The 27,868-nt window shown below is 38.2% G+C and overlaps 1 protein-coding gene across 1 annotated transcript in view; it reads right to left on the reverse strand.

The window, feature by feature from the left end:
• Positions 1 to 27,868, reverse strand: part of plxna1a (plexin A1a) — a 259,133-nt gene that overhangs the window by 40,787 nt on the left and 190,478 nt on the right. The window contains exons 13-21 of the mRNA XM_067445763.1: positions 26,771 to 26,801; positions 23,075 to 23,265; positions 14,693 to 14,844; positions 13,885 to 14,005; positions 12,752 to 12,888; positions 10,494 to 10,661; positions 4,608 to 4,701; positions 2,738 to 2,974; positions 939 to 1,082 (exon numbers count right to left, since the gene is read on the reverse strand). Coding sequence (XP_067301864.1) covers positions 939 to 1,082; positions 2,738 to 2,974; positions 4,608 to 4,701; positions 10,494 to 10,661; positions 12,752 to 12,888; positions 13,885 to 14,005; positions 14,693 to 14,844; positions 23,075 to 23,265; positions 26,771 to 26,801 — 1,275 coding nt within the window. The remainder of the gene's footprint in view (positions 1 to 938; positions 1,083 to 2,737; positions 2,975 to 4,607; positions 4,702 to 10,493; positions 10,662 to 12,751; positions 12,889 to 13,884; positions 14,006 to 14,692; positions 14,845 to 23,074; positions 23,266 to 26,770; positions 26,802 to 27,868) is intronic.

Here is a 27,868-nt window from a genome sequence, read left to right on the forward strand (position 1 = left end):
CTTCATTTGTGTTCTGAAGATGAACGGAGGTCTTACGGGTGTCGAACGACATTAGGGGAAGTAATTCATGACAATTTTCATTTTTGAGTGAACTAACCCTTTAAATTCATTACGTCGGGTTCGGGGTGTTGAAATACATTAAAAAGCCAGCAGCGCATATATAAATAAGCGGGATAGAACTACAAGAGAACTCCAAGGCAGACATTACGTGACTGTATGTACTGCACTGCAGGCATTGTGTGCTGTCTGCAAAACTGCAGGGACTCCTGGGAAGGCATGGGGTCAAAGATCCCCGCCATGCAAAATTTCCTAAAGAGACTCTCTAACAGGGGTCACAGCAGTCAATGCACAGCTGTGTGACCGGCAGACTCGCATGATCCCATGTGTACACACACACACACACACACACACACACACACACGACTAATTCTCACATAGAGGCCAAAAGATACAGAAATCATACACACTGAGAGCTGCCAGACGGGATGCATTGCACCAAGGGCGGCCCATAAGTAGGTCACTGTACATGGGACCAGAGCACAGCTGTGTCTGCCTCTCCCTGGCCTCGCCTCGCGTCGCCCCTTAGTGCCGCGCGAGGATGGCAACACAAAGAGACACGTCTATTTTTGAACCAGCATTTTTCAAAGAGCGTTTGTACAAACATATATTTCATACAATTTCTCTGAATCCAATGTGACATTTGTGGCAAAAAATAATACCAATGCAGAAAACAGGCGTAAATATTTTTCTTCTTGGAGCATTTCGCTTTCAGAGCCATCAAAACGAATGACATGCTACGAGAAGATAAAGTGTGTCCTTTCAAGACATTTTCCTTCAGCGGGGCATTCCGTTGGTGTTAAGTTCAGTTCTGACTGCCAGTTGTCATTTCCAATCTTTTGACATTTGGTTAATGTGAACTTGAGGATCTAAGTACATACCGTAACTTTGTGCTGGCCGGTGAGGTTGGGCCATTCGCAAAGCAACTGGGACTCAGAGAGTGTCAGAATGCACGGCGTCTCTCCGATAAACACAGTGTAGTTAAGTCTGGAGTTACCGGGAGCAGCAGGAATCAAATTACGACCCTGTAATGATAAACAGAAAAAAATATAATCAGATATTAAAAGAAACAATACAATACAACTAACATGCATTGCTTTTATGTTCACGTTAAACGCATCAACTGCGCAAATATTATACAAATATAACATGTTCATCAAAAACTATTATTGCAAATTATCTTTGTAAGGAAAACAAAATATATTCGGATTTGAATATTACTATATAATATATTTTTTATATATTATGTATGCAAAAATATGAATTTATATATATATATATATATATATATATATATATATATATATATATATATATATATATATATATATATATATATATATATATATATATATATATATATATATATATATATATATATGTGTGTGTGTGTGTGTGTGTGTGTGTGTGTGTATATATATATATATATATATATAATTTATTTGTTTTTGTATATATATATATATATGTTTTGACATTTATATATTTATTATTTTTATTTTGTTTGATTTTATATATATCAAATAAAAAATAAATAATCAAACTAAAAATAATAAAAATATCAAATATCAAAAAATATATATACAAAAATAAATAAATAATAATATATATATATATATATATATATATATATATATATATATATATATATATATATATATATATATATATATATATATATATATATATATATATATATATATATATATATATATTATGTATTTGTTGTGTGTTGGCAACAGTGAAAATATCTTTTAAAGAGCCGGAATGGGTTTTCAAGATAATAGTAATGGTCTCTTTTTGTCTGAAATAAATTTAGCATCACACAACCTTGGACGCGTAAAGGTCATGTAGATATTGATTTTAAAAAAGCAAAGAAAACCCCAGAGGCTTGAACAGATATGAACATATCCTGTGACTGATCTCCTCAATAGAGATAAACAGTAAGGAAAATAAAGGACGGAATGCTCTGCGGCCACATGGACAGACAGGACAGGAAAGAGAAATGTTGATGAACAACAGCAAAGCACCAACATCCCCCCATCCTAAGGGTTCAGTGAGGCCACGGCACGATGCTCTTTAATGCAAATTCCGTTCCCTCTCCCCCTCTCATCTCATCCGCGCCGCCAACCCCAGATCAAATTAGATGAGAAATTAATTGCGTGGAGAATGTGATGCATCTCCAGAATATCCCTGATTATTTCACCAAATTGCATTTTCGCATTTTCCTTCGCTTTACTAATGCACCGGGTTGTTTTCTCTCCCCCCAATAAGCCAGGCGGGGGTTCGGGCATTAAGTAAAAAGGTTTCGTTAATAAATTTCCATTTAACAAAGAAATATCACCCGACATGCTTCGGCTCTCACCTGGTTTAAAGAAAAGAGAAGCTTTCATTACAGGAGAAACCAGCCGGTGTCTGTGATCAGCATTTTAAGTTTATACACAAAGGCATGAAGGAACTTATATGTATGGACCAGACATAAAAACTATACGAAAGGATCTTTTTTTTAAGTTATTAGCTATTTTGCAGTGTACTTTAATTTACTGATTCAGTAGACAGGACAGATGTGTGCAGAAGAAGAGGGAACATGATCAGCGAATGACTCAAACTCAAATTGGCCACATAAACCTCACATCAATACCCACAAATCCATCAGCCACTTGAAGCGAGCGACTTATACCTTTAGGATGAGGGGAGATGTTGGTTTGAGCTCCAGAATGCCTGTGGGACTGAGGGGTTCGAAGACGGGGTCTGGGTAGTAGCTAAAGCTCTCGTTGACGACCACAAGAGCATGGACGTTATCCATGTAGAAGCCGATCTCATCCGGTCCGCTGCCAGTCTCTGCAAAGCCTCTCTCTGAATCAGCCACCGACGGAGCCAGACAGACCATAACTGAGTTGTTGAAAACTGTGCAGTTCTGAGTAGAATTGGAAAACAGAGAGACAAAACTTTAAAAACTTTTCGAAACTACATTTATTTTTAGGGCTGTCAAAGCCGATTGTGCGTCTCCAAGTAACACAGCAGTTTCTGAATAAATTCACATTATGAACAAATAGGTGGAGTTGATGATTCAATGACCCATTCATAAAGAGAGTCATTTACTTATCTCCTGAATGAATCAACCGTTTGAACGAATCAAATGAACGAATGACTCAATGACGTATTCATTTAGACACTTACTGGCACTTTTGGTTTCTTATTTAGGGTATTATTTATATATATATTTTTAAATATTTCATATTCCATTTTAATAAAAATACCATTAACTCTTTCCCCGCCAAACACAGAACTTTCTGTTATTTATGAGAAAACACATCCAGGCCAAATACTGAGTTTTCTTAGTTTTCATGTTTTCACTGTTAGATGCTAGGGGGCACTATTACGCATCTTCTGAATGATTACTGAATCTCCTGATCAAAACACATGCGAGTAAGAATGAGTAAAACAAGCAATCATATGTAATACTATGCATATGAAAAATAACGTGATCATCAACATTAAACATCATACGAATCAAAACTGCCTAATGTTAGTGAATGAAATGTGGAGCCAAGACGAGCTGCAGGACTGTTCAAGAATTAGGGGTGTTTATGTACTTGATCTACTCCATCTGTGTTTGATCATCACTCTGAAACTGATCTGGAAACAGTCTTTCACAAAAATGTAATTTTCTCAGCTTTTTGTTCAAAATGTTATTTTTTAATTTTTTAATGAAACTTACCCATTTTCAAGTGTTGATAAAAAAGGAATGCAAGAAGCTAGAATAATAATAAAAAACTGTTTAAAAGAAGAGGGTCAGCCCTTTCTTCTGCTATTTTGCATACTCAGATATTCATAAAACAAAATATTCTATGGGCTATTCAATTTGGGTGAAAATGTTCAAAAACATTGACGGTGGCTGGCAACTTTTTTTAAGAAATGCTGATAGGTTTAATGGAAATTCTGTTATCTTTACTCACCATCATGGCCATTGTAGCCTAAACGTTTAAGTGTGATAAATTCTATGTTTAATGAAATATAATATTTATTTCTACTTTTTGTAATGTCTATTTGATGCTTCTCCTATTTAACACGATAATGACTTCAAAAGATCTTTGATGAGTGATTCATTCGATTATACATTTTAATCGCCTGAGAGCGATACAACATACATATAAACACATGTACAATGTTAATAACCCTACTTATTAAATGGGTAAAAATGATGTATGGTTACAGCAGAAGCCATGTCAGATAATTATAATACTGCATGAGACATTTTGTTAATGTCCTGTTGAGAAACACAGGGGTCATTTAAACTGATCAGGGGTCAATTATGTGGAAAAAGAAACGGATTTACAGAGAGATATTTCTGTGATCTTTCCTAAAATAAAAATGTGGGTTAGGATTGTGTGCCTCTTTTACAGAGTCCTGTACGCAAGAACAGCGTCAGGAGAACATTTGGGAGCTTTTTGTGACATGAACATTTAGATGGTTTCCTTTGAGTGGTATGGCTAGAGGTGTGGAAGGATGAAATGTCATGAAAGGACAGGGAAAAGAAGGATACTCACATGGAAAGACTCGGCAGAACCATACTTGGCGCGGATCTTGGGTTCTTTAATGGTGGCCAGGTTGGTGCCGCTGATCGTCAGCAAAGTCCCACCGCTGGGAAGAGAAACAGGAAGTCATCATCGAGACATGATGGGTACAGATCTCACACAATAACCCAATCATAGAGTCTAGCTCAACACTTGGCCTTGAAATCTGAAGAAATATCAGTCTATCAAGCTTTTCATCCCAAAGGGGAGTAAAACAGAGCAGAGGTAATATATCCCATAATCACTTTTGGCGATGAGACACAAAAAGGATTTTCGTGAAGAGCCGGGAGTTTAAAGACATTCTACCTCTACATATGCGGCACCGAGGCTGAGATTAGGTAATGCGGATATTCAGAGCCCATTGAATCAAAACTAGAGTTTTATAGTTTTCAGTCAGTGGCTGTTAGCTTAAAGGCTAACCATATGCCAGTGCACTTCTGTACTCATTTAAAGTCTTTCGTTTCTGTAAAAAAGACCAAATATACTAATGTATTTTTAAATGAGAGATTTTATTTAGGTGAAAATCAACATCTGGACTGAGAATGTTCCTCTCATAAATATTAGCAAATGATCGCTTTATTTCTTTTCTCAACCATCAGTTAGACACAAACAAATACATGAATTGTAAAAGTGGTATTTAAAAGGGTTAGTTCACCCAAAAATGAAATTGATGTCATTAATGACTCAACCTAATGTCGTTCCACACCCGTAAGACCTCCGTTCATCTTCAGAACACAGTTTAAGATATTTTATATTTAGTCCGAGAGCGTATGTAAGTGTATACACACTATACTGTCCATGTCTAGTAAGGGAATAAAAACATCATCAAAGTAGTCCATATGTGACATCAGTTAGTTAATTAGAATCTCTTCATCGAAAATACATTTTGGTCCAAAAATAACAAAAACTATGACTTTATTCAACATTGTCTTCTCTTCCGTGTTTGTTTTCAATCCGCATTAGTGACTGTGACGCTGCTGACGTGTTATCTGGTGCGCGCGAGGTTCTGATTTGTGCACAATCACAAACGCGGATTGAAACCAAACAATGCTGATTAAAGTCATCGTTTTTCTTTATTTAGTTATTTTTGGAACCAAAATGTATTTTCGATGCTTCAAGAGATTCTAATGAACTAACTGATGTCACATATGGACTACTTTGATGATGTTTTTATTCCCTTTCTGGACATGGACAGTATAGTGTGATTATTATTATAGTGTGACCCTTTAAGTGCAATTTTGCCAGTCTTGTAAACTAGATGCTACTGGCTTCCTGTCCCAACTTCCTGTTTCAAAAGGAAACGTGTTGACCCTGCAGTTCAGGGTTTGTTCATCCACAGCTTACTGTATGTGTGAAGTTCGTTCAGTCTCTTTCTTAAGTCCATTGTCTGCCTCAGTGAGAATCCCTCTTAACTCAGGTACAAGTGGAGGGAAAACATGGGGTTCTAACAGTTGTTGCGTCACCCATGGCCCCAAATGGTGAAATTGCATGTTTTATCTATCTATCTGTCCGTCCGTCCGTCCATCCGTCCATCCATATGGAAACAGGTGAAATCTTATATTGCTCCTAACTTCTGGTCTCTTGGCATTTGTCTGTATTTGATGATGCTATTTGCTTTTTAGATCTTGTTTTTTTGTGTGTGGCTGTTCTAAACACTAAATTGTTTCATGATACTAATTTGCCTAAGGTTCCCTATACCGACATCTTCCGAAAAAATCAACACTTGTGTTCACAAGCTTGTTGACATAGGTGGTCTGTGAGTTTGAGTCTCACACCGTACCGCTGCTGATGTCTCTGCCTGTTTGCCTCTGTGACACCTGCTGTGCCGTGGCCCTGAAGGGCATTTCAGCTCAAATCAATACAGCCTCTTTCAGCACACACTAACAGGCTCTGGTGCCACAACTTTTGGGTTCCAGTTATGTCTGTTCAAGCTAGGGGTGACTCCTGCACAGGTGCACTCATTGCTGGTCCTGCTTTGATCCTTAAGTGTGTGTTTGTTTTTCAAAGGCAAATGGAAGGGGGGAAAGGTACCACACTCCTGCGGGATAATAGCAGGGCTTGACGGAGAGAGAACACACTTGACTGTAGCGGCCTGGGTCAGCGTCAGAACACACAATCACACAAAGAGTATGAGTGTTGTGTGACTATAGAAAAAAAGCTGTTATATACACTCACCTAAAAGACTATTAGGAATACCACACTAATACTGTGTTTGACCCCCTTTCGCCTTCAGAACTGCCTTAATTCTACGTGGCATTGATTCAACAAGGTGCTGAAAGCATTCTTTAGAAATGTTGACCCACAGTGATAGGAGAGCATCTTGCAGTTGATGGAGATTTGTGGGATGCACATCCAGGGCACGAAGCTCCCGTTCCACCACATCCCAAAGATGCTCTATTGGGTTGAGATCTGGTGACTGTGGGGGCCATTTTAGTACAGTGAACTCATTGTCATGTCCAAGAAACCAACTTGAAAGGATTTGAGGTTTGTGACATGGTGCATTACCTGCTGGAAGTAGCCATCAGAGGATGGGCACACGGTGGCCACCACCAGCCTGCACAGTGGTAACCAGGCATGATGGATCCATGTTCTCATTCTGTTTACACCAAATTCTGACTCTACCATCTGCATATCAACAGAAATCGAGACTCATCAGACCAGGCAACATTTTTCCAGTCTTCAACTTTCCAATTTTGGTGAGCTTGTGCAAATTGTAGCCCCTTTTTCCTATTTGTAGTGGAGATGAGTGGTACCCGGTGGGGTCTTCTGCTGTTGTAGCCCATCCGCCTCAAGGTTGTGCGTGTTGTGGCTTCACAAATGCTTTGCTGCATACCTCGGTTGTAACGAGTGGTTATTTCAGTCAAAGTTGCTCTTCTATCAGCTTGAATCAGTCGGCCCATTCTCCTCTGACCTCTAACATCAACAAGGCATTTTTGCCCACAGGACTGCCGCATACTGGATGTTTTTCCCTTTTCACACCATTCTTTGTAAACCCTAGAAATGGTTGTTCGTGAAAATCCCAGTAACTGAGCAGATTGTGAAATACCGGCCCGTCTGGCACCAACAACCATGCCACGCTTAAAATTGCTTAAATCACCTTTCTTTCCCATTCTGATTTTCAGTTTGGAGTTCAGGAGATTGTCTTGACCAGGACCACACTCCTAAAGGCATTGAAGCAGTTGCAGTGTGATTGGTTGATTAGATAATTGCATTAATAAGAAATTGAGCAGGTGTTCCTAATAATCCTTTAGGTGAGTGTATAGGCGCTTTATAACCTGGACCAGAAATCATTAAAATACTGTTTTAAATGTAAAATATATATATATATATATATATATATATATATATATATATATATATATATATATATATATATATATATATATATATATATAAAAGAACAATTGTTAGACAAAGATACATGCTAAGTGCATAAAGTCAACAGCTTCGCTATATAGTTTTACATTTTTCACCTTTTTGCTCTCAGAAAGCGTACTGCTGACACCACACAAAGGTAAATAAGAAAGTAAGTGATAGAAAGAGGTAGAGAGGGGGGAGTGTTGAGAGCTTCTTTTCATCTACAGGCTTTTAAAGAGCTCGCTCTATAACCCGCAGGAGAAGCGAAGATGCAGGTGATAAGTGCTCCATCCTGCCTGCCCCATCTGACACCGCTGATGGTGTTTCTATAGACTTGTTGTTTTTATTTCACCCTCGACACCGACAGGCCGGGCATGCTTTAGTGCAAATCGCTGCTCCTCCCTGGAAAGCTGCAGAAAACATCACCTGACAGCAGCTCCGCTCACAGGTGCAGAAGTCTGATGGCGTGAAGGGAGAGACGTCTACAAGAATCTCATTTTTCAACCTCTTAATGAGTTCTGCTCATGTGTCAAGGGAAAGTGTAACACAAATAGCTTGGTATTGATTTGTATTACTTCTTTGTTGTTCCAACTTCCTTCAGCAAGGTAGAAGGAATCGCCATGTTTTTAATTTGGCCATTTTTATTAAAAGTTGAGAGATGACCGAAAATGATGACAAAGGAACTGGGACTCAAAGCGGGCAGCATTCAAACCCTCGGCTACCACATGAGTTTGTGTTTTGAAGCAAACATTTTAGTGTTTAGTGAAAGTGCTAATTTTTTAATTTACGTCATCAATTTTTGGGCCGCAATATATACATTTGAGACCCACAAAACATTTGCTTTGGTTAATTGGCATCAGACCCAATAAACCTTCCATAATTTGCAACCCTAGTCTAATCCGATGATGTGAGTTTGGGGCGGAACTGTCTGTTCTGAGTGACCTATAAAAGATAAGTGTTTGGAAAAAGTATAATATTTTGTGCAATACTTTTTTTGTGTGTGTGTGTCAAAATGACACAGTTTCTATTTAATTATTTATTTTCTTTAAATTAGCATTTATCATTTTTACATAAAAATGGTGTGGAATTTTCACACTCAAACCACTGCCTGTTGATGCTTCTGATTACTTTTAGAGGGGAAAGCTGCTGATTACAACTGGTATAGGATCAGTTTTCTCCATCGTAATAGTGTATTGGCAAAACCGATTTGGGAAACGATCCAGTGTTTGTGCTCTTGTGAGCGTCAACTTGCTTTTGCATGGTTGAACATTGTAGTCAATCACAAACGAAGCTGTTGATTTCCTGAACCAATCAGAGGTTTTTAAGTTAGCACCGAATACAAAAACGTCTGCACGCTCGCAAATCCTCTCATTATAACAAACGAAGTGTAAACCGATTCATTGTGCAGTCAGTTGCATTGATTTTAACGGAACTTCCCGAGATCGCGATGAACTAAGACAAGTGACAGCTTTTTAGTTATTACAAAGGGAGCGCTTTCTGCCATGCCAAATCCCACACACAGTATGCTTGTTTTTCTGTTAAAATGAATGTTAACACTTTACAATAAGGTTTCATTGTTAACATGAACTAATAATAAACGGCAGCATTTCTACAGCATCTTTTATTAATGTTCATTTTAACATTTACTAATACATTATTAAAATCAAAAGATGAAATCAAAAACATTATTTAATTCTCTGTTAACTAACATGAACAAACAAGGAACGTCTGTATTTTATTAACTAACATTAACAAAGATGAACAAATACAGTAACAAATATTGCTCAGTGTTAGTTAATACATTACACAATGTTAACAAATGAAACCTTATTGTAAAGTTTTACCAAATGAATAGTGTTTTGTGACCGCAGAAGCTTTATTAACAAATTATATATCTGTAGCAATTATGCTTGGATGTGTAGGTTGTGCAGTGACGTAACTTAAACCTATTTCAAGGAAATATATTTAAAAGTGTCTTAAAAGGGGAACACATATATCCTGGAGTTGGTTCACCCTCCGCCTATACAACTACATTTTTAATTATATAAATATATAGATATACATACATATTATATATATATATATATATATATATATATATATATATATATATATATATATATATATATATATATATATATATATATATATATATATATATATATATATGCGTATATATATAAATACTTATTATATTATTATATTATTACTTATTATAAATACTAATAAACAATATCTTAGTGGTATGCATGCTAACAAGCAACAAGTTAATAGTGAGAATTGGACCCTAAACGAAAGTGTTAATTTCTAAGATGGTGAGAAGAAAAGGAGACTGCACGATTGCCACCGTTTAATCCGTCAGGACACATACTAGGCCATGGTGCCATAAAATCAACATTGTTGTCATGCTTCCGTTCTATTCTGAAGTCACAATGTTGCAATTTGAAATCCTCAAATAACACAAACTGAGATGATGGGCCAGTGAACAGCTGTGTCGCCCACCTAGCGATGCTCCAGTCCGGGTCTATCTTCAGCACGGTGGGGTCCTCTGTGTAGTTAAACTTCACCTCGGGGTTCCTCAGCTCAGCAGAGTCAATGTCCACCATAACCGGAGTACTTCCCGGGTTCACGCCAGCCGGGGTCACACACACAATCTCTTTAGAGCTCCGCCTACAGTCATGGAGAAAGCGCAGAAGCGTATTACAGTTAAAGCAACTGAAATGTTTACTAATTCTCATCACTAGATCTCATCAGAGCATGTGATGTTAAAGCATGTCATCGCATTCATATTTCATCTTGACACAGATTCTTTACTCGGTAAGAGTTAAGTTTGTTTGATGAAGCTCCATCATTTGTGTTAACAACCATATGGGTTTCAAAGACTTCTGTCTGTTTTCTCTGTCTGTCTGCTTCTCTCTCTCCTCCTGTACTGGAGACGTGCCTGCAATCTCCATGCACATCCCCTTAGTACGTTGCCATGGGAACGCTTTTCAAGATGCACACCACAGAAATCCTCAGAAGACTGCACATATTTTGACAAGGTGGTTGTCACAAACAAAAAAAAGATGGAAGAGTGCAAAGAGAGCGAGTTGTGGAGCGGATAAGCCACAGATTTCCTCAAAGGTAAAATATACAGACAAAATGCAACCATTGCTTTGGGATATTTTTTTGGGAGATTTTGCATTTTAAATATGTAATTTGGATTACAGACATGTAGAATAAATTTGAATATGAATTCACTGTATAATATGAATGGAAGACACACAAAAAAGAAGCAGCCGAAAATGAAGATCTCATGACTTTTGAAGCTCATTTAACAAAAGTAGATGTGTTACAAAATGTCCAAGCTGCTCTTTTCCGCACAATGAAAGTGCAATGGGGACTACAGCTGTAATACAAGAATTTCAGCAAATAAAGAATCCAATTTCAGTCTGTTCCTCATATACAATGTTATTTTATAGCTTTAAAAGACTGTGTGAGTGGTGTGTTTTTTGTCCATACAATGGAAATCAACGGGTTCCAATATTACTTAGTTCCCAGCATTCTTCAAAATATCATAATTTGTGTTCTGGAGAACACATTAAGAAAGTAAATGACAGAATTACATTTTTAGGTGAACGATCTCTTAAACTGTAGCTTTTTGTGGAATAAATGGCCCTGGTCTCCATCCACGTTCATTGTACTAAATTGAGCAGCATGAATGTTCGTTCTCCTTTTGTGTCAGTAGCCATACAGGTTTGGAACTATGCGAGGGTGAGAAAATGATGAAAGAATATTCATTTTTAAGTGAACTATCTCTTTAACAACCTCCCACAATTGGATAACATGATGTGGACCTTCTCTCTGAAGTGAACCCTGGCTCAGAGAGCAGGTGTGGCTGACGTCTCAGTCAGCGAGAACCGCGGTAATCCTCATTCTCTCCTTCTCTCATGTCTGAGACTTGGCAGCGAGACAATGCTTTTATTCTCCGCTGCAATGCAGAGCGGTCTGGTGCTACAGATAGACAGGCGGACGGCAGGAACACTCATTCACTGTCCCCGTCCACAAACGGAAGCGCACAATCGACCGGGACCGCCTGTGCCATTACGTGGCTGATGTTCTTGCCTTCAAAGTGTCTCTTTATGCTGTAGATACATGCCGAGGGGTAAAAAAAAAAATGGGCCTGGGCGTTTTGACTGACGGAATGACAGGTGGACGTGCTAAGGTGAGAAGCCGGAAGACAGCTTTTTGGAAGGATACAGATAAAGACAGAGGGAGACAACTTGGCAGACGAAAAAGCAGAGAGAATAAGAGAAAAAGGACCACATTAACAAGCAAGTGGAGACTGTATGTTGGCAAATGCTACACCAAAACAGCCAACAGGCTAACCATCAAAACGACTGGCACAGAGCCTATGGAACACATAAAAGCGTCAAACAAACAAACAAAAACTAGAAGACAGACAGAAACAGAAAGTTAGAAAGAAAGCCAGACAGATGGAGGGATAAACCAATAACAAGACAGAGAGAAGGGCGGCCAAACAGACAATTATGTTTTTTTTTAATTATATTTTGGGGCTTTTGCACCTTATTAGACAGGTCACAGAATTGACTCGCACTTGGATCACCCAAATGAGCTGAATAATTATTTATATTTTGAATATTTTCTAGGCAGATTTGCCACTGTGATTGTCCCCAATACATCTTCATACCACTTGACACCATCAACATGCCAGAAGTGTGTCATACAGCTGCTAAAAGACATAGAAGAGCAGTACTCACTTTTTAAAGTGACAAGGGTGACGCCCAATGTTGACCACAACAGAGCTGCCAGCGTTGAGGTGGTTTCCTTCAATAGTGATTATAGTTCCTCCTGAGAGGGGTCCTTGAGCAGGCTGGACACGCGTGAAGTATGGCGTCTAAGGAGGAAAATGATATAATATGATTATCATGTTATCTTATTTTAAACACTATTAGTTTAAAGTATAGGGCCACCAACTCTGGCATGTAACTTCATTCCGTCCTGATATTGTTAAACCAAAATGTATTCAGACACCTTCAACATTTTCTCACATTATCACAGTTTATTTGCAATAGTTTTGAAAATGGTAATACAATAGGACAAGAACTCAAACTGTGTCAGAGCAAATTCATCTTGATAATGTCAGATATCTATGATAGAAAGACAAAGTCAAGTCAAAATGTATTTCTATAACACATTTAAAAGCAATAGGGCACCAAAAAGGCTGTATAGTAAGACAATAAGAAAGGTGTGTAATGGATTACAGTCAACCAATCAGCTGTCAGCTGTTAAATTTAAGTACACAATGAGATAACACTAATTTAGGTCAACCAATTACCAATCAATGCTTTATTTTGTTCAGTCTGGTGTAAAAGGTCGCATTAGCAATTAAAGAAACAACACTTCAGCAAAACATGGTCAGGTCAAAGTGTCTGAATAATTTTTATCAATGTTACTGGTAGTCCACTGTATGACGAATTTTGGGGTATAATATGTCAAAGTTTACTTTATTTAGCTATCCTCACTTACATAAATGAAACAGACTGAGTGAGCATGTGATACTTCACATAATTTAACCATTAGGAATCTTAGCAAAACCAAACATTTGAATGGTAGTGTACAGTCAAACGAAACAATAATTTGTACAAAAACATTATGAATGTCTTTACAATCAATTTTACTGTCACAGTTTAATGTCAATATCAATTTAATATAAATGAATAAAAGTATTAATTTCTTTAAAAGTACTGAAACTTTTGAATGGTAGTGCATGTATGCACACATGTTTGTTTGGTATTACATGCATCCAATTTGTATAATTTACATTATCCAAAGGCAACACAATCTAAATGCATCTGTAGGATTAGGTGTCTCCAGACTCCTAGATGCTTACCACAAAGGTGAATGCCCTGGGTGAGAGGGCTCTGTAGTCGGCCAGGCAGTCTCTCACACACACCTCCACCTGGGCTTCCTGCACACGGTATCCTGTGGCGTCATTCAGCAGACACACAATCCTGCGGAAGAAAACGAAACGTCGGAATCCTCTTTAGAGTTTGTGATTAACAGCAGGGCTAACTTACCAAAGGCCTCAAGGGGAGGAAGGTGAATGGATGGATTTATATGATCTAGCGCAAGTAAATATTATTACTATAATTAATCTGTTTCTGATTTATGAGCCAACCCAGACTGAATCTGCAGACTTCTTTCCTGCATTTTCTGCACTGCAGTTTTTAGATGGTAAAATGTCTTAAATGGAATTACTAGACACTTATCAGTTGCTGAAAGAATAATCAGTAATCAGAACTATTACTTAATTCATATTAAAACACACTTTGTGGGTTGAGTTTGATAGATCGTACAATGAAACATTTGCATTATAGACCCGAATTAGTTTAGAAGCCATATTGAATATTTTTCCGATGAAAACAAGGCTGTGAGGGATAGACGTCTTTACAATGGCACACACTGTGTAAAGGCCTTAGATGAGGTAATTTGCACAACTTAAAACTTTGAAAACTGTTTTATGGAGATTTTGTCAACTGACATTTTTCATGATGGTAAACAACAGTACGGTACATTAAGCACTGTATTTCTATACCTCACAGCCTTGTTTACATCCTTGTTAAACAATGAAATATGGCGCTACACTGACGAAAGTCTGTGGACAAATTAGAAGCAAAAAATCAGCAAGTATTGCCCACCTTTCCGCACTAACATATTCCTCTTCAATAGGAACACAGGGTACTTTTCCCAGCCGAACGCCTGTCATAATGTCTCTGAATTGTAGACCCAGGTTCTCTCCTGTGATGGTGAGCCTGGTTCCGCCTTGCCTTGGTCCGGTCTCGGGAAACAGCTGTCAAATGAGAAAAATTGAGATATTAGTTTGATTGGAGATGGAGCAGGGGATTTAAAAGACTATAATATAACAAACCAGTTTTTCTTTTTGGACTTTTTGCCTTGATGAGCAGAAGAGCCGACAGCAAGATCACGAAATGCAGAATTAAGAACAGTGTCAAGTCTGGATATTCTGATATCTGTAGACCATATAATGGTCCTCTGCTTAGTGGACAGGTTTTGGCATTGAACCCTGTAGCTCCTTATAGTCTCAGAGTTCCAACACAAACTCAGACGTCTTGCGTTTTAATGGAGACAAATCACCCCTTGGCGCAGGGGAGCAGAAGCCCCTAATGCTGGGCTTGGCGAGACACCTCCCTCCAACCCCCCTCCATCCATCCTCTAATTGAAACTTATTACCCAGGCTCCCGGATCCACGCTTCAGAGCCGCATGGTGCAAGGCAGTGGGATAATATGATTTATTTAGCCGGATTATTCTCCGTAACGAGGACAGGTGTGGCATGACAAAACAAATATGGTGAATGATGTGCAGTGGTAACAGCAGGATGGCGCCCCATAACAGCCATCATGAGGTAATTACAGGTACTCTGTACGCCTGATCTCCCGACCGCAAGGTCTCCCCGGTAACCTGGAGCCGGGCCTCGGCTGCATCACTGCCACAAATGCTGTGGGCCTAGAAAAGAGTCTTGAGGGACCCCTATATGTAAAATGACATGGCATAGGAACTGTGCATTCAACAAGTGTGAAATGGGAAAGTTCGGATTTAGTCTCAGCCTCACTGAGAAGAGAAGAATTGAAGTAGAAATGTAATTAAGGGATGAAGAATTCAACAAAATGTACATTAATTATGAAAGAAATTCAACACAGCTGGTCAATAAAAGTAAAATAAAATAAAACCGAGCAGATTTAACTGACCACAGCAAACCAAATAAAATAAAATATATTATTGTTATTGGGAACACTTTAGTATGGGAACATATTCACTAGTAAGACTTTTGCCTCAATTAACTCTTTTACGACAAATTTTATGGCTTATTAATCCGCTTGTTAAGTCGTGACGTAAGGAACGCTGTTTCCGGGTCCAAGCCTCAACTCGTTTCACTTGAGAATGCCATTGACGCCCGTTTATGAGCGCGATTTATTCATATTAAACATCAAACGTTTAAAAAAGTTTAACATTTTAAATACTTACAGTCTACACAACAGTCTCTGTGCTCACAGCGTCACATACATTAATATTTTAACGATTTAAAAAAGATGAATCACTGTCTGGCCATCTAGAATTTTGGTATGGAGAAAAAGGTTATGATTATAGCTTTTTTTTGTAGTATCACACCACATTGTGTGTGTATATTAGCACCGTTTGTAGCTTTTCTTGTGGTATAAGATAGAGCGTTTGGACCCGGAATCGCTGCCGCGTGACGTCAGCCTTAACAACCGGATAGTTAGCAAGGACATTTGTGTACCGTTTCAGTTTAAGTATTGGTTTGGATTAAGGGATGTACAATAAGAATGAAGAATATGAGTTTTATAAATCCTAGTAAACAGACAATAGCCTAGTAATATGCATGCTAATGATAACTAGTAAATAGTGAGAAATGAACCCAAGTGTTACCTTGTTATTAGTTATCATCCATCCATCCATCATCTTGATTTTTTTATACTTTTTGCTTCAGTCTGTCAAACCAACATTCACCTTGAAACAATAGGTAAATGACTGTCTTAGCATTTTTAATTGTTAACTCTACATCTTTGCATTCAAATTTGAATTGCACTTCTGCATCCAGTTTGCAACCTTAAATTCAATTCACTTGAGCTGAATTGGAATTTAAAATGCATTTTCAGTTCAACAATTATCAATGTTGTACATCTCTATTACATACATTACTGGCAAGAGCTGGCCAGTTCTAATCGGTTTGGCTGACTTCATGCCATGTCCTAATGCCTGGAACAAGTCAGGGAACAAGGCACTGATAATGAGCACTTCCAGTATGAGGAAGAACTTTTCACCGGATTCTCCAAATTCCCTAAACAGCACCCAAAACAAACGGTTGATGGTTGCATCACACATCGATCAAAACAAGCCAAAATGTGGACCAGACTTTATGCAAGTCTAGCCATGCAAATCTAAAGTAACCCCAGGGACTGGTCAGTACAGTTATAATGCCTCAGGCGGCACCGTACTGTCAACGCAACAGCCTGAGTAGCAAAATAGATGCAAGCTGTATTGATAGAGCACACACTGTAAAACATCTAGTCCTGACCTGGAAATCACATCATTTGGACTGAAGACTGTCGCACGGGATTCCACTAAAATTAACCTACATTAGATGTCTTTTATTATGTTCAAAAAACAATTTATACGTTTCTAATTAAATCAGCCTTAGAGCGAAATGATAGATAAAAATAATATCTCTCAACACAAGTGGGAGAACACTAATATACACACACGTTCTCCCCCAGGACCTTGTTAAATTATACACAGTTAAGTAAATCTCCCTTCATTATCAGCTCTGGGTAACGATACATTTCAAAAAATATATGCAATTACTGAGATTAAAGTGCACCAGAATGCATGAAGCCTCCTGTCGATTTCCAGTGGCGAGATTTTTACTGTTTGTGTGTCATGTTCCCCCTACCCCCAGCCAATGGGTGGGAGGACGACAATGGAAGGAGAGTGGGAGGACTCAGAGAAGACGGAGGGTGAAAAGAATAGGGGCAGATTGGGCTGTCTGAAGACCCCCGTCTTCCAGATCCCATCCGCCCACAAGCCACCTGCACGGTGTGTGAGGTGCAACGCTTTCCTGATGTTGCGTTTGTCTACCGTCTTTCGGTTTGTCGGGCTTTCCCTGATCTTCATCAGCAAGGTGGTCTTTCATCTTTTGGCCAACACAGAAATGCAGCATGGGTAACTTAAAAAACACGGTTGGCGACAAATTACAGTATGAAATTACTGGTAGAAAGAAACATCAACTTGCAGCTCTCAAATACGTAACACAGTTCTGTCTGGCACCCCCTCTCTGTACGTCTGAGGCTGCATGCTTCCTGATGTAATTGAGGTTAAGTGTCTTTGCTTACGGGTACAACAGCTTCACTTGGGATTTCACCCAGAAAACCTCCTATTTATAGAGCCTCCACCAATCTGCTGAAGAATAGAAAAATGCATCAAAGTTCTGCCATATCTGTCGCTTCAGTTATGTGGTTTTCCGGGGCCCTAATTTGCTTCCTTTTTTCCCTATTTTCCCATCAAATATTGCTAGTTTGTAGCATATGTTCTCAAATCCCTCTCCCCCTAAGCCAATCTTAGAGCCTCGTATAGACCATAGAGTCAAAAATTGGCTTTTTGTACAGAGTGATGCCAATAACGAATACAGCATAACGAAACAAGGAGGGAAAAGTGGTCTGTAATTGGTTTCAGAGGGGTTGTTTTACATGTAGCTTGGTGGCGTCCAATCAAAAGCAGACTTGGATGGGCGGCAGCAGAAGTCCGTCTCCCTAAAGGAAAGCGAGGCTTAAGACTATTTTTATTTGTTACCTACATGAAGAGAATTGAATCTGAATCATCCAATCAGGTGCTTTACTTCTATCTACAGCCTCTCATTCCCTGTCTACATCTCGCTGCATGAAAACAAGGCAGAACAGCGTGTATATTTTACATATTTCAGTGTCAAACCTTATCAGAGCAGCTTACTGTTGACAGAGGCGTGATAAGGGTGTGTGTATGTGTGTGTGTGAGAGAGAAAGAGAGAAAGAATCCAAGATAAAGAAAAGAAAGTTCGCCATAACAAACCTTGCTGTTGCCCCGGTTAGGTGTGCTTTCCTCTGGTGTAATTAGAAATGGAGAAAATCTACACTCTGAGCAAGTTAATGCGATATTGATGCTGAAGTTAAGAGGTGCATTTTGGGAAAAACAAGAGTAAGGAGCAGTTTAAGGAGGTCTTTCCACCCAGCATGTCGCAAAACTTGTGCGCAGCTGCCACTGAGATGAATGGGAATGCTAACGGCTAGCTCTCTCCAGGTACTATAGTCCTCTTTGGCCCAACTTTGACGTCAGTAGACTGCTTCAACAGACACGCAAAACAGCAGACAATATGACAGACATAAAGCAAATTCAATTACTACTCATACCCAGGGGTCTCTATGAAGAGACAGCGACAGAAAATCCCAGTTTAAATACTCTATTCCAAATGAAATTAGAAGCTTATCCACCAGCTAATATACTAAGTCACATACCTCTGGAATGAACAAAGGAGAAATGAGGGAACAAGTGTGGTAAGAATGGATAAACTGCAAGAAAAGGATACAATATATAGGCGTAGCATAATGCTACTTGTGTTAAGAAATTTTATGGAACATAAATATATATTTAAATAATAAAGCTGAAATGAAATGAAATAAATATATATATATATATATATATATATATATATATATATATATATATATATATATATATATATATATATATAATTAAAAGCTAAAACATTTTTTTTGGGGGGGGATATATATAAGTTTTAATTAACTGAAATAAAACAAACTAAAATTTAAATAAAATATATGTTTTAATATTTAGAAACATTCTTAAAAAACTAAATCTAAGAAAAACATCAAAAGCACATACAATTACTAATAAATAAACAAAAATAAAAAGCTAATTCAAAATAAGAATAAAACAATAGTAATATATATTTTCATGGATGTGTAATTTCTCGAGAAAAAACAACAACATTCGTTTGCTAAGTAAACTAATGATTGTACAGTTTTTAGTAAACAGTTTGATTTGCATTGCTAAATATCAAATTATTATTCTCACAATTTGATTTAAACCATGTATTGCTACTGTGCCTAATACTGGGCCAACTGGCGACTAACTCCCTTTTATTTAATCACTAAAGACAATTTTACTCACATTTGGCAAGTGTTTATTTTGGACCCGGTTAACTTCCCTCATGTAGTCTCTCTAATAACATCAGAGCTGTACAACAAATGTCCAAAAATGAGCATGTGAAGGAGGTACAGCCTGTTTTACAGAGTTTTGTAGCACATTTAGCATACTTCCATCCTTCAGAGCTTATTTCTGTCCACTAGCTCTTAAAATGCCGATCAAAACATCACACTTTTGGTCAAGAGACAGTAGAGCATACAATGCCTGACGTCATGCGACTAATGGCACTATATTTGATTTGATAGGGGAACATCTTTCAATATCAACTTCAATTTACTCTGTTCTTCACACAAAGCTATTGTAAGACTTCAGAAGACTTGCTGTAGGTTTAATGCTGGGACTTCGGTCATCACAAGAGCGTTCAAACTGGTCCAATTGGTCAGCTGATGCCATGTGAGCTAAAAACAAGCATTCGCCGTTCCTTTTCTTTGTCTGCACCTCTTCCTTTTCTGTTTCTCCCGCCATTCAAGCTTTCAGCTCTGGTTATAGAGTGATAAGTAAGCAGAGAGACAGGCATGAGCTAACGGATTAGCAACTGTGCCACTGGCAATTACCCAGTATCAGGGGCTAATCTTACTGAGAGACACCGCTGTCTCTCAGACTGCCAGCTGCCAACACTGGCACACCGCAGTATATTAGCATCAATCCACCGCTGCACGGCAATAAGAGAGAGATTTGTTTGGCACAGCCTTTGTGGAAAATGTAAGATGGAGGTCTATTGTTTTTTCTTTCATAGATTAAGTGTTAGTGTCATAGAAACTGAAAAACAGTACAGCATTGCCATCGTTAGCATACAGGAAATAAACATATGGCTTCTCTGAACGCACATTTATGATGAGATGCGAAGTGGGAAACGACAAATATTCATTAAAATCCCTTCTAATAAATATAAAGACATAATAGCTACAAAAGATTCCATTCCACAAAAGGCTCTTTATTGTGGAAATTGTTCTATGGAATTTTAATACACTCTTCACACTAAGAAAAAACTGGTTCTTTTAGGAACTGCTCATTGAAAGCTTCCTTAGGAAACCAACAAAGGTTCTTCGATAGGGCTCTTGCACTGGGTAGTTATAGGAAGTCAGTCAGAGCCGTACCCACTATAGGCATTGAGGGGGACAGGCCCCTGACAATAATTAGAAATGGCCAAATTTTTTGATATTCTTGATGCTGCTCTGCTGCACTCCATTGCTCACCACTCTTTGTTGTTACGATGACAGAACGTTTTAAAAGCCGGCCTACAGCGACGTCATTTAAAGGGTTAGTTCACCCAAAAATGAAAATTCTCTCATTAATTACTCACCCTCATGTCATTTGACACCCGTAAGACCTCCGTTCATCTTCAGAACACAAATGAAGATATTTTTGTTGAAATCCGATGGCTCAGACAGGCCTTCATTGACACCAATGTCATTTCCTCTCTCAAGACCCATAAAGGCACTAAAGACGGCGTTACAAAGTCCATCTCACTACAGTGGCTCTACAATCACTTTATGAAGCGATGAGAATAGTTTTTGTGAGCAAAAAAACAACAACTAAATAACGACTTGTATAGTGATGGGAAGATTTCAAAATAAAGTTTTGAACCGTTATGAATCAGTGTACCAATTCAGGATTTGTATCGCCAATGTCACGTGATTTCAGCCGTTTGACACAAGACCCGAATCATGAATCAATACGCTGATTCATAACGGTTCAAAACTTTGTTTAGAAATCAGCCCATCATTATATGTTGTCATTTAGTTTTTTTGCGCACATAAACTATTCTCATCGCTTCATAAAATGATTGTAGAGCCACTGTAGTGAGATGGACTTTGTAACGCCGTCTTTAGTGCCTTTATGGGTCTTGAGAGAGAAAATGACATTGGTGTCAATGAAGGCCTGTCTGAGCCATCGGATTTCAACAAAAATATCTTCATTTGTGTTTGAAGATGAACGGAGGTCTTACGGGTGTCGAACGACATTAGGGGAAGTAATTAATGACAGAATTTTCATTTTTGGGTGAACTAACCCTTTAAGCGTGCCATTCAACAACATCAACAACTGGAGAATGGAGGACACCATGATCGGAGCTGTGTTTTTGTTGGGTTTTGTGAGTTTTATGATAATGAATATAGAGCATTGTTAAGCGATTGAAAGAGTAAAAATGAGGGGTTTAAACTGTGTCCAAAATAGTGTTTCGCATGGCATGCGTCGGCCAATCAATGTACACTTACATAGTTCATTTTGTGCTGGGTTAGACCCTACTCTAAAGTAGGCGCGAATTTAGTCCTCCAAAAAGGTGCTTCTGTACTCAAACATGCCAAAAATCAGCTACTTCTGAAAATGGGAACTTTGAAAATATTCCTACAGTGCGATAACTTTTCAAAAAGTTCATAAAGTGATGAAAACTATAAAGTGTTCATAAATATAAAAGTTCATAAAGTGTAAAACTAATCCAATAAATTGAGCAGTTTAGTCCACATTTCTGAAGAGACACGAATGGTTTATATGATGAACAGATTTAATTGAATTTATTGACATATAAACATATCATTGATCAGCGAACATAAACAGAAGCTCAACAAAACATGTTTGATGAGTGAGAACAAACCTGATTGGTTCTTGATGGAGCTGAAACGTGCTGCGTAACACAAGAATGAACCTCACTGGTTCTCGCACATCACGCTTGAGCTTCAGTTTACCACAACAGATGTTTGGGTTTTGAGGAATGTTTATATCTGAATAAAAGCTTATATTAAATCTGTTAATCATATAAAGCAATTGTCTCTCCAGAAAATGTGGAACTAAACTGCTCAATTCATGTGGAGTAGTTTTATTATCTCTTTCTGAACTTTTTTTGGTAGTTGCATAGCTGTCAATGGAGGGACAGAAATCTATCAGATTTCATCAAAAAGATCTTCATTTGTGTTCTGCAGATGAACTGAGGTCTTTTGGGTTTGGAACGACATGAGAGTGAGTAATTAATGACAGAATATTTATTTTTGGGTGAACTAAACCTTCTAGAGTGTACCAGATACTTCAATTTTTACATGGTTCTAAACACTAAAATAATCCTTAAAAGAACCACAGAGCTACTCAGAAAACCGTATACAGTAAACAAAATGTACTTGATATTTTCTTTTCTGAACCTAAGATGCAAAGAACCGTTGATGAACCTTCATTATCAACACTGCTCAGCAAAAACAACACCTGTTAAATACTCACACAATTAAAAGTTGTGACAGCCTTGTAAATAGTGAATGTGTTAAATGGGGTGTGACAGAATGGGAACGGGTGCTACCTTGTTGATTTTGGGGTGCGCACAGCGACTGTTTCCTGCACTGGGGTGCATCCAGGTGCTCTCTAGGGGAGCACACTCCTGTCTCAAAGAACACTTCTTCTCCTGCACACACCAGCCGCAGTCGAACCGGGGATCCGCTTTCAAACACATCCCACAGCTGTCCCGCATGGCGTAACACTTGTACAGGTGCGCTGTCGAGAGAAACAGAGATAAAGAGAGGGATAAATAAGCAAGCGGATCAGAGGACAAAACCTGCAAACGCACATCAGATGAATTCTTCATTAACATGCCAAGTTGCCTGGCAACCATAAACTATCTGCAGTTGAGCTAATGAACTGTAATACTTGTCTGAAAAGTGTTTATTGTGCTTATTAGACTTACTAAATGTGACTGTTTTTATTTTATATTGCCGTTGTGAGTTTCACATACATCTCACGATGAGCCTAAATGCCCCCCTTTACTGTCCTAAAACCATGCAAAACCTTGTGAGTGGCTTATCATTTTAATGCACTCAACATGACAATTTGAGACTTTGCTGGTCTTAGCTGGTTTTAGATGGATATAGCTGGCCAATCCGGTGTTCAGTTGCTTTTAGCTGGTTGGTCTCCAAGTGGGTCTCCAAGTCTAAAGGAAGCATTAAAACCCTCTAAAGCCAGCCTTGTAAACCGCAATGAAAAGGCTGGAAGACCAGGTCACATGCTTAGGCTGGTTTTATCTGTTTTCAGCAGGGAAATGAGTTTATATTATGAGCACAACTTTTTACTATGTAAGCACTACATATGTAATAAAGTACTTGCATGATATTCCAAGGTATTTCAAAGAATACTATGGTACACATCCAAATAGTACCATGGTAGCCTTTTGTTTGAAGCTAAAAGCATTCTTGAAATTGAACAAATGAGTTAAATGCTAATTATGCAATCTGCAAAACTTAAAGCTGGCAGGACTTGATTTGTCCATCTGGAATTGACTGGATGGCTGTGGTTTGTTATTGGTCGATCTTATGTGAGTGACGGGTTGTCCCGCCCTCCTGTCAGTAAACACGTCATCAGAGAAATAAGAGATGTTGCTGCAATATGGAAAAGATGTTATTTTGATTTAAGATTATGTGAATGCATGTGAAAAAAAAAATATATATATATGTGTGTGTGTGTGTGTGTGTGTGTGTGTGTGTGTGTGTGTGTGTGTGTGTGTGTGTGTGTGTGTGCACGCAGATAAATCATTAACACAAAAAAAAAAACACTTTATAAATAATAAAAAACATTGTCAATTTTGATTTCACTTTATTCAGCTATGTTTTTTTATATAAATTGTTCAAATGAGCTTCTGAAATGCCAAGGAAGAGAGATTTAAAACTGGATGATGAATGAAACAAAGGTATCACCTCAGTCACCGCTAGCAATTAGCGAATTACAGATGTTAAATTCCCATTGTAAAGAGAAAGATGGCAGATTTTTCACGGATCGCTGAAGCTTCATGGAACTGGGCGAATGTTCTGTTGCCTGGGTGTTTGAGACTGCCGCCGGACTTCAAAGGCGACAGCGTATCCATCCGTCTCAGCCTCATGCTAATCTGATTAGCCACGGCTAAGCTTAAAAGTAGCGCTGCGCTAATTAAACTGAACCAAATGAATGATTTAATTACATTAACATTTTCACTTTACAGCAGGGCAAAGCTGGGGTTTTTCTCTGGCAGCGTGGAAAAGATGGATAAATGTATTGTGCCATAAAGACGAGAGGGAGGGAGGGAGAGAGAGAGAGAGAGAGAGAGAGAGAGAGAGAGAGAGAGAGAGAGAGAGAGAGAGAGAGAGAGAGAGAGAGAATATCTCAACATCTTGAAAACGAGATAGTTTACACAGTTTGAAAATGGCTTTAAAGTTAAGACTAGATAGAGAATACTGCATTAAATTCAAACTTAGTTCAAGATGCTTTTATTTGCCTATATTTTCTTTTCATATTTTATGACATTTGTATTCAAGTAAATTTATCTTATCTAAAGATGACGACATTTTTATCTGGAAACGGAAAAAAAAGAATATAATAAAAATGTAATAAATTTTTTTATTATTATTTATGTATTTATTTATTTATTAATTTGCGGCGCATGCATACATACTTTCAAGACAAAAAATATCTATTTTTTATATACAGTCTTGTTCAAAATAATAGCAGTACAATGTGACTAACCAGAATAATAAAGGTTTTTAGTATATTTTTTATTGCTACGTGGCAAACAAGTTACCAGTAGGTTCAGTAGATTGTCAGAAAACAAATGAGACCCAGCATTCATGATATGCACGCTCTTAAGGCTGTGCAATTGGGCAATTAGTTGAAAGGGGTGTGTTCAAAAAAATAGCAGTGTCTACCTTTGACTGTACAAACTCAAAACTATTTTGTACAAACATTTTTTTTTTCTGGGATTTAGCAATCCTGTGAATCACTAAACTAATATTTAGTTGTATGACCACAGTTTATTAAAACTGCTTGACATCTGTGTGGCATGGAGTCAACCAACTTGTGGCACCTCTCAGCTGTTATTCCACTCCGTGATTCTTTAACAACATTCCACAATTCATTCACATTTCTTGGTTTTGCTTCAGAAACAGCATTTTTGATATCACCCCACAAGTTCTCAATTGGATTAAGGTCTGGAGATTGGGCTGGCCACTCCATTACATTAATTTTGTTGGTTTGGAACCAAGACTTTGCCCGTTTACTAGTGTGTTTTGGGTCATTGTCTTGTTGAAACAACCGTTTCAAGGGCATGTCCTCTTCAGCATAGGGCAACATGACCTCTTCAAGTATTTTAACATATGCAAACTGATCCATGATCCCTGGTATGCGATAAATAGGCCCAACACCACAGTAGGAGAAACATGCCCATATCATGATGCTTGCACCTCCATGCTTCACTGTCTTCACTGTGCACTGTGGCTTGAATTCAGAGTTTGGGGGTCGTCTCACAAACTGCCTGTGGCCCTTGGACCCAAAAAGAACAATTTTACTCTCATCAGTCCACAAAATGTTCCTCCATTTCTCTTTAGGCCAGTTGATGTGTTCTTTGGCAAATTGTAACCTCTTCTGCACATGCCTTTTTTTTAACAGAGGGACTTTGCGGGGGATTCTTGAAAATAGATTAGCTTCACACAGACGTCTTCTAACTGTCACAGTACTTACAGGTAACTCCAGACTGTCTTTGATCATCCTGGAGGTGATCATTGGCTGAGCCTTTGCCATTCTGGTTATTCTTCTATCCATTTTGATGGTTGTCTTCCGTTTTCTTCCACGTCTCTCTGGTTTTGCTCTCCATTTTAAGGCATTGGAGATCATTTTAGCTGAACAGCCTATCATTTTTTGCACCTCTTTATAGGTTTTCCTCTCTCTAATCAACTTTTTAATCAAAGTACGCTGTTCTTCTGAACAATGTCTTGAACGACCCATTTTCCTCAGCTTTCAAATGCATGTTCAACAAGTGTTGGCTTCATCCTTAAATAGGGGCCACCTGATTCACACCTGTTTCTTCACAAAATTGATGACCTCAGTGATTGAATGCCACACTGCTATTTTTTTGAACACACCCCTTTCAACTAATTGCCCAATTGCACAGCCTTAAGAGCGTGCATATCATGAATGCTGGGTCTCATTTGTTTTCTGAGAATCTACTGAACCTACTGGTAACTTGTTTGATACGAAAAACCTTGATTATTCTGGTTAGTCACATTGTACTGCTATTATTTTGAACAAGACTGTATATACACTATTCAAAAGATTGCCGTCTCTTATGCTCACTAAAGTGGTATGTATTTGATACATGAAAGTCTGCCAAATATTAATATTTAAAATTTTATATTTGGATGTATTCCTGTAATGCAAAGCTGAATATTCACAATCATTACTCCAGACTCAGTGTCAAATCATCTTTCAGAAATATGCTGATTTGCTCAAGAAACATTTTTTATTATGACCAAAGTAAAAAACCTTGTGACTTTTAATAAAACCTTTTTTTTTATACACTGATAAACTGATTCTGATCAGTTCTTAAACTGATTTACTGCATCCCAAACTAATCATAAAATGTAATCATAAAATGAAAAGACATTTATGATTCAGTTTACTTGTACTCCATTCAACCAAAGTGAAGCCTTCATCAGTTCTACCTTTTGAAACCGACCAGATGAGTGCATCTTACAGACAGGCTTTTGCACAAACATTGGATCTGTGCACGTCTTAATTCCTTCCTATCTCTGTATACAAAAGCATTTTTCAGATTTTGTTGACAGCAAAGAGATGGGAAAAAGAAAAACGGAAGAGCGTGGCACTCGTTACCATCACTCAAGGTGCGGAGAGCCTGATTTGGCCCAGGTGTGGCGATCTATTGGATGGCCCTCCAGAGTCACCGTTCACTCTAAATAGCTTCTTACCAGCCTGACACTTGAAATATTAGCAACAAATGGACCTGGACTCGACCCAAAATGACCGAAGCGGTCGGTTCAAGTCATTTGAAGAGTCAGGCTAAGCTGTCGAGATGGGGATGTGAACCCATAACCACACTTTCTCGACTGCCACCCTTTTGATTCTTTCTGAATGAGGGTTTCACATGGTCTCTCATTGTTTAGCAGCAGCGAGCTGCAGTCACAGAGCAGAAAGGACCAGATAAGCTGTATGGAAAGCAGTGAGGCCTGACATGCAGTCAAGCATAAAACGGCCCTAATTCATCTTCACAGACATACTGGAGAGAGGTGTGAATACTGCAAAAAGAGTGACTATAGAGGAACGGATGTGTTAGACTGAGGCG

This window comes from Pseudorasbora parva, chromosome 6, assembly GCF_024679245.1.
Source record: "Pseudorasbora parva isolate DD20220531a chromosome 6, ASM2467924v1, whole genome shotgun sequence".
Classification (NCBI taxonomy): Eukaryota; Metazoa; Chordata; class Actinopteri; order Cypriniformes; family Gobionidae; genus Pseudorasbora; species Pseudorasbora parva.